Source organism: Tachysurus fulvidraco, chromosome 5 (genome assembly GCF_022655615.1).
Source record: "Tachysurus fulvidraco isolate hzauxx_2018 chromosome 5, HZAU_PFXX_2.0, whole genome shotgun sequence".
Taxonomy (NCBI): Eukaryota; Metazoa; Chordata; class Actinopteri; order Siluriformes; family Bagridae; genus Tachysurus; species Tachysurus fulvidraco.
Genome location: NC_062522.1, coordinates 31,275,501 through 31,294,193, shown reverse-complemented (window position 1 = coordinate 31,294,193; position 18,693 = coordinate 31,275,501). Strand labels below are relative to the sequence as shown.

The 18,693-nt window shown below is 41.8% G+C and overlaps 1 protein-coding gene across 2 annotated transcripts in view; it reads left to right on the top strand.

The window, feature by feature from the left end:
- Positions 1-18,427, top strand: part of xirp2a (xin actin binding repeat containing 2a) — a 32,049-nt gene extending 13,622 nt beyond the window's left edge. The window contains exons 1-9 of one of the 2 annotated variants that reach the window (XM_047813395.1): positions 2,486-2,652; positions 4,644-4,768; positions 5,063-5,197; positions 6,141-6,203; positions 6,300-6,366; positions 6,485-6,588; positions 7,685-16,637; positions 16,979-17,112; positions 17,739-18,427. In XM_047813395.1, coding sequence (XP_047669351.1) covers positions 5,066-5,197; positions 6,141-6,203; positions 6,300-6,366; positions 6,485-6,588; positions 7,685-16,637; positions 16,979-17,073 — 9,414 coding nt within the window. In that variant the 5' untranslated portion in view covers positions 2,486-2,652; positions 4,644-4,768; positions 5,063-5,065 and the 3' untranslated portion in view covers positions 17,074-17,112; positions 17,739-18,427. Of the gene's footprint in view, positions 1-2,485; positions 2,653-4,643; positions 4,769-5,062; positions 5,198-6,140; positions 6,204-6,299; positions 6,367-6,484; positions 6,589-7,684; positions 16,638-16,978; positions 17,113-17,738 lie in introns of those variants that run through there. The other variant, XM_027159988.2, reaches the window with a different exon arrangement.
- Positions 18,428-18,693: the final 266 nt, after the last annotated feature.

Sequence of the window (18,693 nt, the reverse complement as noted above, 5' to 3'; positions counted from 1 at the left end):
GGTAGGTTGATTGGCATCTCTGGAAAATTGTCCGTTGTGTGTGTGTGTGTGTGTGTGTGTGTGTGTGTGTGTGTGTGTGTGTGTGTGTGTGTGTGTGTGTGTGTGAGTGAATGAAAGTCTGTGTGTGCCCTGTGATGGGTTGGCACTCCGTCCAGGGTGTATCCTGCCTCGATGCCCGATGACGCCCGAGATAGGCACAGGCTCCCCTGTGACCCGAGAAGTTCGGATAAGCGGTAGAAAATGAACGAATGAATGAATTCAGGTCACTAGTGGGAGCTGCTCTTGTATTTTAGCTGAGTTTGATACAGACGTTATCTGTCCTGTGATTAATGTTTGATCAGCTTCAGGCTCTTCTGTGTTCATGGACCGACTCAGAGCATTAACACTGAGGGACGGAGAGACTGCTGATTTAAGCACTTCTGCATCCTCTATTTATCTTGCGTGTCTTGTGTAGGGCTGTACTGTGTTTTTTTTTGCTCTGTCTGTCATGTCATTTGTCAGAACTAATAACAGACTTAGTATAATATCATGAAATAATTCTAATCATACCGATTCGTTCTTCCTCATACGTCTACATCATAAAGTTAGCGATCTGACTAGCAAGCTAAGCAGTTAGCCAGTCAGCTAACATTAGCAGGAAGTGTGTGTTCATAAATGCTTAGATACCTGCTGTTATAATATGAACACAGCAAAGCTCTTAGGTTCACTTTGTGATCAAGTTTGATCATGTATTATTTATGAACCAAACACTGGAAGTGCAGTATTAATGTGTCAGTTTTACAGTTACGAATTATGTCGATTTTTTTTTTAGTAATGGTTCACCCCCTCCCCCCAAAAAAGTCTTTTTAATCCTTTGTATTATTTATAATTTATAATGTACATTTAATGTTTTTATAAGCTGTATGAGATCCAGAGTCTATAAACAGTCCCTCATGAAACTCATTATTTTCTCTCTTAAAGACAAAGTCGCCGTGTTACGTCATTTCAGTAACAGCTGATGAAACACATTTGAATTTAGAAAATTCTGTATCATCCGTAAAAAAAAAAAGGATTTAAAAAAGCTTTACGATAAACAATTGAGGTTTTATATGTTTCAGAAAGAATAGCAAATAAGAAATGTGAAATAATTTTGAATATAAATGTTAATAGACCTTATACACTGTGTGTGTGTGTGTGTGTGTGTGTGTGTGTGTGTGTGTGTGTGTGTGTGTGTGTGTGTGTGTGTGTGTGTGTGTTTGCGTTTGTGTGTGTGTGTGCGTGTGTGTGTGCGTGTGTGTGTGTGTGTGTGTGTGTGTGGGTGTGCGTGTATGGGTGTGTGTGTGTGTGTGTGTGTAGCTTGTGTTTTATTTTGTATTTTATTTGACTCTGTCCTCTGCTCTGACCTGTAATATTGACATGTATAATTTATTATTATTATTATTATTATTATTATTATTATTATTATTATTATTATTATTATTATTATTATTATTATTATTTATAGTGCTTGCAAAGCAACATTCTTGTCATCTTGCATACTGAGATATTCTTCTTCCGGACAAAACTTTGGCGCGTAACTTGTCCCGCAGCTTTTGTCCTAGACCCACGAATGTCAAATCCACCGGCTCATTGAGGAGAGGTGTGCTATGACTTTTATAAGCGATCCAACCAACGATGTTCGCACAGCAGACGAAAAAGCGGCCAAAAAGGTCCTATAGAATTGAATAGGAAATTCCTAAAATTCCCTCTAATCTCTCTCTCTCTCTCTCTCTCTCTCTCTCTCTCTCTCTCTCTCTCACTCTCTCTCTCTCTCACACGCACACACACACGCGCACACACACACACACACACACACACACACACACACACACACACACACACACACACACACACACACACATGCAGATCTCAGGCACAACTTCTCTTCTGTGTTCACCCAAAACACCCTAGCAACCGAGTGCCAAGATTTGCCACGTGCAATCACCATTCACATTTTCTTCAGGAAATTTACATTCTAGTTCTTCTTCTTCTTCTTCTTCTTATTATTATTATTATTATTATTATTATTATTATTATTATTATTATTATTATTATTATTAATATATTGTATAATCATCCTCATTTACTGACATCCTCATTTACTGACACTCACTTAAAGGGAACTCTCAGTGACATTCTCTTCCTGCGTGTGTATCTGATTAGTCTATCTTACTTAAGATGAGCGTGACTGAACCTGATGTCTCAGACAGTGTGTGTGTGTGTGTGTGTGTGTGTGTGTGTGTGTGTGTGTGTGTGTGTGTGTGTGTGTGTGTGTGTGTGTGAGGTATGTCAGCCTGACACTGTCTCTCTCTCTATGACTTCAGGTTAAGGGCATGTCTGGTAGCTGTGCTAAAAAAGGGTTACCATGCTCCCAAGCTGGTCATCTTTTTTTAAAGGGAAATGAGGGGGGGTGAGTCAGGGGGTGAGTTAGGGGGTGAGGAGGGGGTATCTAAAATAAAACCAGCTGTCTCGAGGTTTGGCCATTCTGAAGTGAACTGGGGAGAAATCAGGAGCTGGTCTCCAAACACTCATACACTCATATCCACTCAAAACTAGGCAGAGTTTAGTAGGTCAGCTCGAACCTCCAGGTGGGATCTGTATCATCCAAGAAACTCAGCGATCGAGCTACATAAGGTGAGTACTGAGATACAACACGTGCCATCAAAATGTGTCTTATTGGTTTATTAGGTGATGTCATGTTGAACGTTTTTTCTTTCTGATCTTCGGGTTCTGATTTAAACCTCATCAGTTTAATTTTTTCTGGTCATCGAGTTCAGTGAACGATGTTTAACTACTCAGGACATTCAAGCTCTCACTGAAAATACATTTTAATGAGTCAAATTTATCATTATGTTATTACTAAGGCTTAGTTTTTGTCACTAAATCTGACTTGAAATGAAACCTCATGAATTTAAAGATTATGTAACTGGATCAATTTCTATTTCCTATGAACGACATCACAAGAATAAGTAGAAACACTAACTCCGCCTCTAATCTTACCCTGAACCATCGTTGAGCTTTTATTTATTTATTTATCTATTTATTTTCTTTTATTATCTTTTAAATGATTTTGACGGAAACAGGATCCGTAGAAATTCTCGACTATGCAGCTTTAAAGGGAAGAATTTCTCAAAGTTTCATTTGGACGTCTTAGGACGAGGCCCGTCTCAAACGGCGTGTACGTCTGAGACTCGTGTGAGTGCGCTCAGAATAGAGACAAACACTAGAAATATCTGAAAGAGAGAGAGAGAGAGAGAGAGAGAGAGAGAGAGAGAGAGAGAGAGAGATAGAGAAGTTTAACAGCCCTCGTTTTATCCTTCTAAACTTAACCCTTATAATAACACTCCGTCGAGTGTAAAGAGATCGGTGTTGCACTGACTTATAGGACGAGAGGAATTTTATGGAAATATGTTCTCACACTTCTGCCATTTAGGACGTTCCTCTTCCTGGAAGCTCTTCCTCAGTGTCTCTCTGTCTTTTTCTGAAACATGATACAGAGCAGGATTTAGATGTTTACTCCACAGCACCGTCCCGCATCTAATGGCATGCGAGGACCTGATATCGATGTGTGTGATCCTTCTCCCTGCATCCCTCCATCCCTCTGTTTAAAGAGTGTCGTGTGTCCTCTACGTTTCAGGTGTAGAATTTCTGACCAGCTGCCACTAAAAACCCAGTCTATTCGAGACCGCATTTCTCTCTCTCTGTCTCTCTCTCTATCTGTGCCTGGATAGCTTTACCCTGACATGCCCTAAATAGCAGCCCTGTTAAAATTAACAGCCTGTGGGGAACATATCTTTGTCACATGATGCTCTTGCAGTGCTTAACTGATGTAAGAGAAGCACGCGGGTTTATGACACGGTAACGGCGAGGGACCTAAATCTGTAAGCACTTTAGCCATCATGTTAAAAAACATAAATGCATTTTAGATGTTAACGGCATCTGGTTATTATCACAAAAATACATAGCACAGCTGTTCACATGTTTGTAATTATCGTAGGGATTTTGTGCTGTGGTGAACATTTCCACTTAGGCTGAAGGTTCATTTCAAAACTCTGTGTATGTCATGATGTTCATCCTTAATATATCTGGAGTGATTGATGGATCGCAGTCATTTTTATCTTTACAGTAACCTCCTACATACCACACACATAATGGGAGAGAGAGAGAGAGAGAGAGAGAGAGAGAGAGAGAGAGAGAGAGACTGAGTCATAGAGTGAGAAAGAAAATTAGAGTAAGAAAGAGACAAGAAAGAAAAAGTGAGATATGCAGAGAGATGAAGTGAAGTAAAGAATTTGTTTTCGAGTACATGTTGTATAGAAGTATTATGCCATTATGAAGCGAAAGTACATGTCGTGCGTCTGAGTGGAAGCTCGGGTTTAGACTGTGGATGTCTGAAGGTTGTGCCACAAATACAAATATACAGTATGACGTCATACTGATGATCCAAACCTATAAAAAGTGCCACTTGTCAGAGAACTTTATCTGTTTCTGTTGTGGTTCGGTTCAGTTAGACACTTCAGTTACCTTGTACAACTCCCACTGATCCAAACCTTCACACTGGTAAGATTCAGTATCGAGATGGCTGAAAGAACCACAAAACAAAACAAAATGTGTCTGTGTTTCAGCTGTAGGTAGCGTAGGTGTTTCGGTAGGAGACCCCGAAGGTGAAGTCGATACCATCCCTCTGAAAGAACGACTGGCTTTGTACCAGGCTGCCATCAGCAAGGAGGAGAAAAGTCCTGCTAGTGTGGTAAACACACACACACACACACACACACACACACACACACACACACACACACACACACACACACACACACACACACACCTATCGATTTACTGCTTCCAGGGCAGAGAGACAAGAGACAGGGTTCCTCTTTCCTGTTCCACTTCCTGATTAATATTTATCACTGTGTGAACTAATCTAAGAGAAAGCAGTAAGGAAGAGACGTCAACCTGATTGTTTTTTAGCATCGTGCCTCCGCCTACAGGACAAACTAAGCAACAGCGTCCCACAAATATCCATGTGTGTGTGTGTGTGTAGGTCATGGAAGACTCTGAAGCTTGCTCTCTGCCAGGTGGTCTGGCCAGCGTGAAGAAACAGTTTGAGAGTCAGAAAGTCAGCACCACTTCCTCGTCTCAAAGCACCGTCACACAGTACCACTACCAGCAGAGACAGGTAACACGCAGCACTTACACACTTCGTTCTGTACTGAACCAGTAGGCATCACACATGCCATTTCCATTTTTTAAATCAATGAGACTAACATTTATCTGGTTCTGTAAAGCTACGTATCTATAAATTTGCCTCATGAGCTAGTTTTCATATGACTGTGAACTAACATGACAGGAAAAGACAATATTGCCACTTTTCCACCGAGGCAGTTTGAGTGCTGGTTTGGAGCCTAATTTAGAACCAGTTCTTTCTTTTTTCGACAGCCAAAGCACCGGCTGTGAACCAGTTAAAGTGGTTCTTATGTAGCACCAAAACTAGACTTAAGAACCACTTGTGTCAGGGGCTGGGGGCGGGGCTACTGTTAGCGCATTTGATAATGTACCTTAAGTATACTAATGTTTAATACACTTTTACTTTACCGCGATATGATACATTACCAGCACACATGACAGTAGGTAGCTACATGCTAAGGCAAAATTTTTCCATGTTAATGATAAAATAATGTTATGTACTTTCTCGATGATAACCTGCGTTTATACAAATTACACAGAGCTGCACGTACACGTCGGATTCGCCACGTTTGGATACCGATGTTGGTTCACAAAGCCATGATCATTGACAGTAAAGCAACATCCGCCATTGTTGATGTTTGTGTTTGTGTTAGCCACTGCTGCGCTAAAGTCGCTGTGTAACGTGACACGTATACAGTGACGTCAGACTCGGCTCTGTGACGGCTCTCTAACCGGTGGAAAGGCAAACCGGTTCTTAGAAGGTTCGCCAGCGGAACCAATGTTGAACCAGCACCAGCACTAGCTCTGAACCAGCACCTGGTTCTTTTTGGTGGAAAAGGGGCATAAGAGTCTTTGTGTACTGTAGCAGAATGTGTGTGTTGTGAATAATACACAACATATGGTTATGTTACAACGGTTGTTGTATCTATCAACAGGAGGCCACGAGCTCATCTGAAATGAGTGTGAGGAGTAGTGTGAAAGAAAGTCACGATGTCAAGGTATAGCCACTGTACATATGAAAAGATCCAAACTGCTGTAGGAGAAATATTTGTGACTGTTTGTAACTTTATGTATATGCGTATTTGTTGCTGCAGGTGGCACAGGATCAGAAAATTCAACAGGATGTATCATCCAGCTTTGGGAACCATTTTGATGAAAAAGGTACATTAATTAAACACCTTGAATCGAAGGTTGTTAAATGATATGAAGGATGTTTTAGATGGTGGGGAAAAAGGGTTAAGTGAGATTAATTGAAACTCTTCTTTCCTGGATGCTTTAGTGGTGGTGATTGGAGATCAGGAGCTACCTAAAATTTCTACCCAAGCACTAAAACAACAGCATGAAAAAACCATTGAAGAAGCCACTCCAAGCAAACAGATCAAGGTAATGAAGGTCCATGACCACATAATGAACCTCCTCCTTTTAGAGGTCTTCTCGGGTCTAAAGAAATGTAACCCGACCCAAAGTGACCCGAATCACTTTTTACCCAAACCTGACGTGCATAATTTATTTTTTTTTAAGAAAGACCCGACCCGAGACGAACCTGAAAAAATTTAACCCGAGTCCGACCCGAACCGTTGGCAATTTTTCTTTAACCCGACTGGACCCGAATGTTGTGTAACTCTACACTAAAGTAACCGCTACAGAGTGGATTCAAAATTGATTGACAGGTCTGTTTCAACGAAAATTAGCTTAGCGCCAGCCACACGTCGCTAGCCACATGTCGCAAGCGGTCTTGGCAAATGGAGGAGAGGTTGGAAAAGGACTCGAGTCGATACACACAAACACATGATATACAGTAGTTCGGGTCTTCTCGGGTCCGCTCGGTAAAAACACATTCATTTTAAATAACCCGAGACACGATGCCGCTATTATTATACCCGACCCGTGTCCGAGGCACACGTGAAAATTTTAGACCCGAACCCGTTCCCGTCTCGGGTCGGACCTCGGGTTTTCGGATCTAAGTGGACCCGTGAAGACCTCTACCTCCTTTCACCAACCAGCCATTCTGATCTCAACAGTCTGGCTGATTACAAATGTGCAAACAGAAAATTAAGATGTATGACATTTTCTGATAGGCCAAAGCATTTGAAATTCTACAGATTAAGAAAAAAACTCTAAGTAAGAATCCCTAAAATTAAAAGTAATGTGTGTCACTGATTGATTAATACGAGAGAACTGTAGTGTTTAGAAAGAAGAAGAATGTAGAGATTTTATCAGTAATAAATCAGCTATTGTATAATATTTATATTCAGATTACAAGCAGTAGTTAATAATCAGGTCTACATAAACAGACAAGTGGCATATTTTCCCCCTAAATTTGGGGATTCATGAACTCATTTCCTAAGGCAACATTTCATTTGCGGACCTATAGACCTGTAGAGATTTCTTTTTTAAATAGCTTTGCAATTAGAACATTTGTTCAGTGATGATATATTTACTGAAACAATTACTGTCTTTTCCTCCCTCAACAATAAAGATTGATCTTGATTACAACCAGTTTCAGTGGGCACCAGTAAATGTGTCATCCAAAGTTGCAACAGGAGGTAATTATGAGTCTGTTACCAAAACTATGAAGACAACGTCCTCTAGCTCAGCCTCTTCATCTGCCCATTATGAAACCACTGAGCAATTTCCTCCACCACCACCAAACACTGACCTCCTTCAGGTCCCTTTTGAAGACCCAGGGTACTGTACGTCTCCCCAGCCACCTGACCAACATGGTCCCCAAAAATATCCAGTCAGCAAGGAGCAGTATTCCAAGCAGAGGAACCTTTATGAGCTGAAACGTTTGTACAAACATATCCATCCAGAGGTTCGCAAAAACCTGGAGCGGGACTTCTTCACTGAAATGGAGCACTCTCACACGGACAGTGATGAGGAGGTTAGCGGCGATGTGCAACAAGCACGCTATGTTTTTGAGAACAACGGAAGCAGTCCCGGGAAATGTATGAGCCCAGAAAGAGAGTATCTGGAATGGGATGAGATTCTGAAAGGTGAGGTACAATCTATGCGTTGGAGGTTTGAGAACAAGCCACTCGATACCATCAAAGATGACACACCAGATGAGAATGAAAGCAGAAACATTGCACAGCAGGAAATAATTGCTGGAAAAGATGTGAAATATACAACTTGGATGTTTGAAACGCAACCTATTGATGCTCTGGGTACAGAAACCCCTGACTCATTAGAGCATAGCAGAAAACAAACAGATCTTGCAAGAGGAGATGTGCGAACCGCAACCTGGTTATTTGAGACACAGCCTCTGGACACTATGAATAAAATTTTCCAAGAGGATGATGAAGAGGAGGATGTGGTGTATAGCAAAGACATCGCAGGAGGAGATGTCAAAACTGCCAGATACTTGTTTGAGACTCAACATCTTGATTCTCTTGGTCACACCGAGACAATTGACGAGTCCCACTTCTTACAACTGAAGTCAGAACTGGAAGAGATTAAAGGTGAAGTCAAAACTACAACAAAAATGTTTGAGACACAACCTATGTGTGTCATTCGTGGAGATTCTGGTGAGATGTTGGAGATTACGACTGTGCGACGCGAAGAAACCGCAAAAGGTGATGTAAAAACATCCCGCTGGCTTTTTGAAACCCAGCCTCTAGATATGATTAACAAAGACCCAACTAAAGTTAAGATCATTTGTGGAGTGTCCATGGAAGAAAACTATCAGGGTGGGGTGAATCGGGGTAGGTGGCTCTTTGAGACAAAGACCTTGGATCAAATCAAGGAAGAAGAATTGGAAACTACCAAAACTCAAAAGGAAGAGATAATAGGGGCAGATGTTAGAAGACATTGCATGGTTTTTGAGACACAGCCCATGGATACTTTAAAAGATAATACCAACACCCGGCCATCCGAACAAGAGGAGATCATCGGGGGTGATGTAACATCCGCCAGACATTTGTTTGAGACTGTGCCAATGGAAAATCTTAAGGAGTTGCCTGAAGTTGGAAAACTACAAAAAGTTGTTGCATTAGAGGAGGAGAAAGGTGATGTAAGGCATCAGAAGTGGTTGTTTGAGAGTAAGCCCCTTGAGCAAATCAGGGACGACAAAAAAGAAATCACCCGAACCGTTAAGCTTCAGGAGTTAGACAAGGGTGATGTTATCAACTGCAAGGAGATATTTGAGACCATGGATCTAAGCAAGTGCACGGATACACATAAGATAGCAGTGGAAGGTGTTACAAGTGGATCAGTGAAATCAAACAAAGTACTCTTTGAATCTACTCCCTTGTATGCCATACAGGACAGCTCAGGATATTACCATGAGGTCAAATCTGTCCGACGTGAAGAAATTGTCAAGGGCGATGTACGAAGCTGCAAGTGGATGTTTGAAACTCGTCCAATCGACCAGTTTGATGACAGTATAAACAAATTCCAGATTATCAAAGGAATTTCGAAACAGGAGATCGAATCAGGTGACGTCAAAACAGCCAAATGGTTGTTCGAAACTCAGCCTCTTGATGGGATCAAATATTTTACTAATATGGAAGAAAAGGACGACAGAAAGAACGAGGATACCGAGATCCAAAAGGGTGACGTCAAGACTTGCCGATGGCTGTTTGAGACTCAGCCGATGGATGAGTTGTACGAAAAAGCCGAAGTAAAAACAGAGGACACCACAGAGATCCAGAAAGGTGACGTTAAAACCTGTACCTGGCTTTTTGAGACACAAAACCTTGACAGTATCAAAGATGAATCTGAGAATATTTTAACTTGTACCGTCAAACAAGATGATGTGCAAGGCAAGGATGTACGTCTGGCCCGCTTTCTCTTTGAAACAGAAAACCTGGACAATATCAGAGGCAGCGAGGATCAGAGTAACTTTAAACGAGTCACACAGATTGATATCGAGTCTGGAGATGTATCAAGGATGAAGTATATATTTGAGACCCAGGCACCGGATATCATGACCTCTACTTCAGAGGAGACCATGCAGAAACTAAAGTCTTATCAGACTGAAGATATCCAGAAAGGAAATGTTGTCAACTGCACCTGGATGTTTGAAAATCAACCAATTGATTCCATCAAGGAGAACTTTGAAGAATCCAAAGAAGTGCGTACGGTGACAGACGTTCAAGGAGGGAACGTTAACAAAGGTCGTTTTATTTTTGAAACTTATTCCCTTGATAAGATTCAGGAGGATTCTTCAGAGACAGAGATCAACAAACTTCAGAACATCGTACGAGAAAAAATCGAAAAAGGAGATGTAAAAAACTACACCATGATGTTTGAGACCCAACCGTTATACGCTATTCGAGACAAAGAAGGACACTTTCATGAAGTTACCACAGTCACCAAAGAGGAAATTCTGAGAGGTGATGTCATCGGAGCAAGGTGGTTGTTTGAGACAAAACCACTAGACTCAATAAGAGACACAGATGAAGTTTACCTTATCAAAGCTGTTACTGAGGAAGATATACAGAAAGGAGATGTTAGTACAGCAAGGTGGAGGTTTGAAACACAACCCCTAGATGAAATTACTGAGGATATGAAGGTTACTCTAAAGACAGTTGCAGATATACAGGGTGGAGATGTCAAAACAAACATGCAACGCTTTGAAAATGATGACATGTCTCAGAAACATGTAAGAACCGTAAGTGTGAGTGAAATACAAAAAGGTGACGTGAGAAGTGCCACATGGATGTTTGAAACACGTACGATTGACAAGATCCATGGAGAGGGTTCAGAATACGATGATATGGAAAAAGTAACAAAAGAGGAAGTATTGAGGGGTGATGTTAAACAGTCAGTGTGGCTTTTTGAAAAAGAACCCCTTGATCGCATCAAGGACAGTGATGAAGCAGAAATTTTGATTTCTCGTGAGGAAATTCCCAAAGCTGATGTCAAGACAACAACATGGCTTTTTGAGAGTACGCCGCTGACCGAGTTTAATGAGACCAGTATGGAAAGGACAGAGATCATTGGCAAAAGTGTCAAGGAGACATTAGAGGAACTTTACAGTCAGAAAATGGTTGACTCCCAGGGGATAATTATAGAAACAGATGAGATTGGTGATGTTAGGATGGCCAAGTACAAACTGCTGAATCAGGAGACACCAGAGATCCAGAAAGAGGAGGTTATTAGAGGAGACCTGAATAACATCATGATGAACCTGCTCAACAGACGTGAGACATCAGAAAGAAGCATTACCGTTGATGCAGAGGAGAGGGGAAATGTAAACACAACCGTCAAACAGCTCTTTAGTCACGATAGGGATGTTAATTTTGAGAAAGAAGAGATCGTCAGAGGTGACATACAAGAAGCAATCAACAAGCTGCTGAAGAAGGACGGAACAGCAAAACATGGCATTTTAATCCAGGAAGATGAGAAAGGAGATGTAAGGATGACCATATATTCTCTGTTGAACAAGGACAAAGGAAGTGAAGTTGTAAAAGAGGACATCGTTAAAGGAAATGTCCGCGGGACTCTGCACAGGCTATTGAACAACAGTGATGCCAAAGACCAGTCGTCTAGAATACAAATAAATGATACAGAGAGAGGTAATGTGAGTTTCTATTCAACATGTATTGAATCTGGGGCACTGGAATACCTCAGACAACTTCAGTTAGGATCAGATGAAACATATAACGTAACAGCTAAAGAAAATATTATCGGAGGTGATGTCGAGAATACAAAATTGATCCTGAAGAACAGTCGTCATGCAGTCGGACGAACCGTGACCGAAGACGATATTGTTCCTGGGGATGTTCACAACACTGTGCAAGTTTTTATGATGGAACCGGTCCTGTCCCTGCATAATATTGAGAAGGAGGAGATTGTAAAGGGAGACTTGAGAGCAGCCCTTGACTCACTTACACATGCAGTGAATCAGCGCAAAGTCATTGAAAAAGAGGAAGTGGTCAAAGGCAACATCAACACCACGCTTAGATCTTTGGAAGAAGCCCAAAGCCAGCTCAAAGAAATGGAAAAACCTGAGATTGTCCACGGGGATATCAGGAGCGCTCTTGAAAGTCTGGAACGATCAACCACTGCTAAGAGTGAAGTAATTATTGACGATGTAGTCGCTGGGGATATTAAGGAAACCTTGAAATCCCTTGAAGAAGCAAAGCAGGCAGTAAAAGAGATTGAGAAAGAGGAGATTGTTAAAGGTGACATCCAGGCAGCTTTACTTAATTTACAGGAAGCATCAAGTGAGAAGAAACTCATCCAGCAACAAGTGAGTGAACAGGGTAATGTGAAGGGCACCATCCAGCTCCTAATGGAACCAGCCTCCTCGCCTCATATGCAAAGAAGGGCTAGCACAGAAGGTGATGTTCAAATGTCAATAAAATCTCTTTATGAGCAGGAACAAACACAAAAAGAGAAGGAGGAGGTAATCAAGGGAGATGTTCATGGAACCATCAAATGTCTTATGAAGAAGAAAGAACAGTCAAGTCATAAGTCAAAAATCAATCCTTCCAGTAGAGTTAAAACTTCCAAAAGTATTTCTCAGGAAGAGGCGTGTGAATGCCTCGCTGCACCCAAGGTTGAGCCCTCAAACCCACACCCTTCTAAAAATATGCCCAAGAGAACCGAAACAGGTGTGAGTACACAAAAGCAAACGGAGGTCAAATCTGATCAAAGTCAGATCTTCACTCAAGGGCAAAGTTCTGAAACGAATTTTTTGACAACGGTTGGTCAAAAGGAATCATCCCAGTTCTCGCAAAAGATAAATGTAAAAGAGCAGCAAGTAAAACAAAAACAAAACCCTGGCCCTGTAATCATAAAGAAACATGCGGGGAAACAAACAGGTGAGAAAAAAGCTGGAAGTGCTGTTGTGTGCTCTGTCGAGAGTGACACCAAAGAGACAAAACAAACAACTGAATCCACAAAGCAAACACAAGAAATAAAGACAGTCACACAGGTACAGAGCAACGTGACAACAGAGCACACCACCATTACACAGAAGAAAACCAAGAATTTAAAATCAGAACAAAATATGAAGAGTTTAAAGACTGAGCAGAACATCAAGAGCCTGAATCGCAACCTGAATCCAAAGGGAATGATCAAAAAATCCCAGCCAGAAATTCACTTCCCCCCTCCTCCAACCTCTCCTCCTCCACCTTCTGAGTCGGAGTTCTCTCTTCCTCCTCCTCCATCTCCAGTCACAGAGCCTTTCATCTCTCCTAGTCCTCATCTAACCATGAGGCAGGACAGTGATCCTTCCCTGCCACCACCCCCACCTCCTCCACCTGCTATTGAAGCAGAGGGTGAATTCTTTCCCCCTCCTCCACAAGACTTACTCCCACCTCCGCCATCACAACAAGAGCTCAACTCAGTGACCCAGACAATTCCTGGAAAGGCAAAGGGCCGACCTCTATTCAAAGTGCCTATGCCCGAGCCTCCTAAGCAGTCAGGTCCACCCAAGTCTAAGTGGCAGAAAAAGCAAGCTGCTCCGGCTCTCCCACAAGCTCCTCCACAACCTTCAGTGGTGGAACAGAAAAAACAAGAAACAAACCATTTTACTACAGTCACAGAAACCAAGGTGAGGGAGATAAAGCATGATGAACATGAGAAGTCACTCAAGATGTCTCTTCCACCAGTCACTGATATTCCCTCAACAATCCCAGTGCCCACACCAGAGCCGAAGGAACCCCCTCGACCTAAAAAACTATATATTCCTCCAATTAAACTTCCACCACCCCCAGAACCTGCTGCTGATCCAAAGAATAAACCTTATGCAAGGAAATTCAAAACACCACTTATGCTAGCTGAAGAAAGATATCGCAAACAAAGAGATGAAGCTGAGAAGAGTAAAACAGGGTCTACTCCAACATCTCCTCCTGAAAGCATTCAGTTTCAGGACACACATGAGGCGAACGTGGAAGCAAAGTTCACAGCAGAGACACTTGGACAGTCACAAACTACAGTTGAAGCATCGCAGGTATGTCCTAATGAACCAGAGTCATTCACAATGCCCAAAGGGCCAGTTGCAGGAATACAGGAACAACCTGCCTCAAAAGAGGCTCATCCCCAGCCTCCTACAACCTTCCAGTTGAGCAAACCTTCCTTTCCCAGTATAGGTAAGAAAACTGCTATTACCACAAATAAAAAGCAAGCCACCCAAACAAAATCTGAAATCATAGTTCAGCCAACATTGCTAATCCCGTCTTTGCCAAGAACTGAGCACCAAGAAAATGTAAAGGGAAGATCTCACACATCAGCCTCCAAACAAACTACTAGTCAAGTTCAGTCTACACAGCAAATTTCAGCACCTGTTCAAACTATTGACTCCATAAAAGCTGTAGAAACTGTAACTGAAGAAATAAAGAAGGATCACCCACAACCTACAAAGTTACCAAAAGTGACCCCAAGCTTCAAAGTTAAAACATTTAAGATGCCCCATCAGGAGAAGCTAGAAGAAAAGAAGGAATCAACCCAGAGAGAGCACACAACTGTATCTGAGGTCTGTGCAAATCAGGTCTCCTTCGAAACAGAGACACAGGAACAAGTACAGCAAATCACCAAAGATGCAAAACTGGAGATAAATCTTAAAACAGCCAAACAAAAGCCAAAAAAGCAGCTGCCTGTTGTGGCACCAAAACCATCAATGGAGATGCATCATATTCTACCAGCCATGTCTATGGAGGTTCATCAGCAAGAATCAGGACAATCCACGGTTATTCAGTCACAGCAGGCTATAAAGGAGGAACATGTTCTGGTACATGAAGAGAAGGTGGTTAGTCAGAGCTCAGTTCAGCAGCAAACTATTCAACAAAAAGGAAAATTTCAGATCAAGAAGCAAATAAGGGGTTCTGAAATGCCAGCAGGTCCGGTGGAGGCTATTAAACAAAAAGAGTCTAGCCAGATGGAAATTAAGGAAACTGCAGCTGAGACAACAGATGTCCAGAAGTATGAGGAGATTCAAAAGTTGTTGAGTCACCTCAGGGTGATGCAGGAATCAGGGGGGAAAACAGATGCCAAGTCAGTCAAGATGATGTTGAGTATGATCCCAGAATGGTTGCTAGGCACTGCTGAAAAGGTAGAACTGAGCCGTGTACAGTACAACAAGCAAAAACTTCAGGAGATCATTGTGTATGTGAGGAACCTTGCTCAAATGAAACTCACTATTTTAGAGGCAAATTTGGTTAGGCTGGAAAAGACAACAGAGGAGAAGAAAGTGGTTGGTGGCACAACACAGAAAATATCAAAAATTAGCATTGGCTCCGCTAAAGTGGAATCTCAGAAGAAACCGATGGAGAAGACTGTTCAAGACATTAAAAATACAGATTTCAAAACAATGCCTCCAGAGCTTAGAATGAGAACGCCATCTCCCACATATATTTGCATTGAGACTGCCAAAAGGACAGACTCTCCTCTGTGTGTCACCCCCTCACCTCCACTATACAGAACAGGTGCTACCCCAACACCCCCCCCTCGTTGGTCAGAAACCTCCACAAATATTAGCCGAGCTACACCCTCTCCAACTATTAGTCGCTCAGAGAAGCTAGCCAAACTAAAAGACACGACTGCCAAGCTCTCTCATGAAGCATCCGCTCTTCCGATGGCTATACCTGAGCAAGTCATTACGCAAGGTGAAATGGAGGAGTCTCATTTGTCCAGCCAACAGAAGATCAGTTTTGAGACCCACATGATGGAGTCATCTATGCTGCAGTCTTCCATGGAGGCCAATGTGGACTCCATGATGAGTGTAAAAGACAAGAAAGAGTTTTTTGAGGAAGCTCAGAGGGCAGAGTTAAAACGACACTATATGCGGAAAGATCCCATTGATATCCCAGAACGCCTGGGGACAGAAGAGGACAACGAGACAGAGATCCTTATTGACGTCCATGAAAGAATAAAAGAGGACATGCCAAGGGTTGACCTATCCAGACTTGTCAATAAATTTGAGTCCCCAAAGCCTAAAGTGTATATAAGGAAGGATCCGATTGTTATTCCTGAGAGACTTGGTAGCGATACTGAGGACACAGAGCATGAACCAGAAAAAAAACCTTCCCAGGGGGAAGAGATCCCATGCTTTGATATCAAGGCCCTGAAGAATGTGTTTGAAATGGGTGAGCAGGCCCACCAACATCTCAAAGATGATAGGAAAAACCTTGACTTGCAGGATGAATTGACAGAACCCAAAGGTTTCTCTGAAACAAAATCTGTTACAGAGCATTACTCAAATGTTGATGAATTTGGTAACACAGTGGTGGGGTCAAGGAGCCAGAGTTCATCGCATTCTCAGAGTGTGACCACACGCCGTGATCCACCAACATATGCAGATGTGGTACGAGGGAAGGTTCATGTCCTGGATGTCCCACCTGAGGCCTCAGCAGAACAACTTCTGAAGAGTTTCCAGCAGTCCTGGGCAGACAGTGAAAACGTTTTCAAGAACCTGGGATTCAATGTCTCCGAACAACACACCACCCAGAGCGTATCACATCAACAGCACACTGTTATCACCGGTAAAATTGTGTGATGAGGCATGGGAACACTAATGAGTGTAAGGAGTGGTTACTAAAACAGCACTGGTGTGTTTGTAATGTGTCGCTATAGTGGCAGATAGGATTTTTGAGTGGTTTTCCAACTGGATTTTGCTCTGATTAAAATAACTACAGCTCTTGTGGATATTTGTTCGAATGCATTGCCCTACTCTGGTAACTCCTGTGTTTGCAGTTTTACTTGTATTTCTTGTTGTCTGCTAACATATTAACATCATAACTTTCAGTGATGTGCATTTATAATCATATTCTAAAATTGTAGAATCGCATTTGAATTTCATTTATTGTTACTTTCTCTTTTATAGAAAATAAAAGTGCCAGACAACGAACTTTGTCGGGTATGTCGGAAGAGGGTGTATCCCATGGAGTGTCTCATAGCAGACAAACAAAACTTTCATAAAAGCTGTTTCAGGTGTGCTCACTGTAACAGCCAGCTCAGGTAAATATTCAATAACAATTTACTATTACTATACATGTCACAACCTGGAAGGAAGGAGACAGACCCGTACACAGGATAGCTTCGAATACATTTTTTAATAAATAATGAAGACATCACAATAAAAGACGATAACTAAGACAATACAAATGATGACACTTAACAATGACTAGGGTAACTAAACGTAACTAATGATTCCGCCCTGCATTTGGCAACGCGGCTCATTTAAATACAAAAGACAATGAGACACGATTAGGAACAGATGTGGAGACAGGCAGGAGCAGACGAAGGCGGGGCAGACACGAGACGTAGGCACATGGCCACAAGTCCGGGCTGAGTCCTGACAATACAGCATATATAAATATATATAAGATATGTGAATAAACTCTTCATAAAGTGAAATATTGACATTTTGGACTGAACTGTGTTTCTTATGCATTTATCTCGTCCACAAGTAAAGTTCCAGCATTTTACATTTCAAACTGAATTGATTAATTAGGCTTATGTCTATTTCACACTTGCATGCAGCTCTCCGTTATCTCGATCAAATCATGATTTTCATTTTGGTCATATGTAATAGCATTACACAATGACTAACTCTATGATTATGATTAATCTTTTCTCACTAGCATTGGAAACTACGCCCCTCTCCATGGACGGATGTACTGCAAAACCCACTATAAACAGCTGTTCAAGTCCAAAGGAAACTACGACGAGGGATTTGGAGAAAAGCCTCACAGAGAGCTTTGGAGTACAAAAAATCAGAACACATCAGAAAAAGTTAATCAAATCGGTAACGTTTCTCCAGTGAAATCCGATAACAAAGTATTGCACGTCCCAAAAGAAAACGACTCGTTCCCTGATGAGATGAAAGAAACGGGTAAGCCGAACGATAATGCAAATAAACCGACGAGTAAAATTGCGATTGTTTGGCCACCTCAAAATGAAACACCAAAGAAGAGTTTTACTCTGGAAGAAGAACTCAAAGTCATCAAGCCTAATTGGCCACCTGCAGAGGATTCACAAGAAACGACCGAACTGAGCGACCATGACGTCCAAAACCAAAAAAACCAAAGAGAACATGGTGTTGATCCGACGAAAGTCTTACCTAAAGAGAAGGACTCTGAGCATCCGATGGCAACTGCTCAAGTACAAACTGATGTTTCAGTAGCTGTAGAGAAAGGACCTGAAGTCACAGATGGTATAGAAAAAAAGGAAGAGGAAACAGAAGGCAAAACAGACATAAAAGACAAGAAAGAGGTTTTGGAGGTGAATGGAGACATGAATTATAATGAAGAAACTGAGAATGTGGAAAAGATGAAGGATGATGAACGTGAGAACAAGGAAAATGAGGAAAGTGGAAAGACAGAAGGTGTAAAGGTGACGGTGATAGACAGTATGGCTACAGGTGAACAATCAGCAAATGGAAATGCAAACAATAACAACAACAATAACAACAACAACTGTCTCCTGATACTAGACGTCGGTGAACCTTGGATGGGTTTCGACAATGTTAAAGCAGAATCAGATACTTTTGAAATCTACTCACCTTCTACTCAGGAAACCAACACCAAAGAGGAAGTG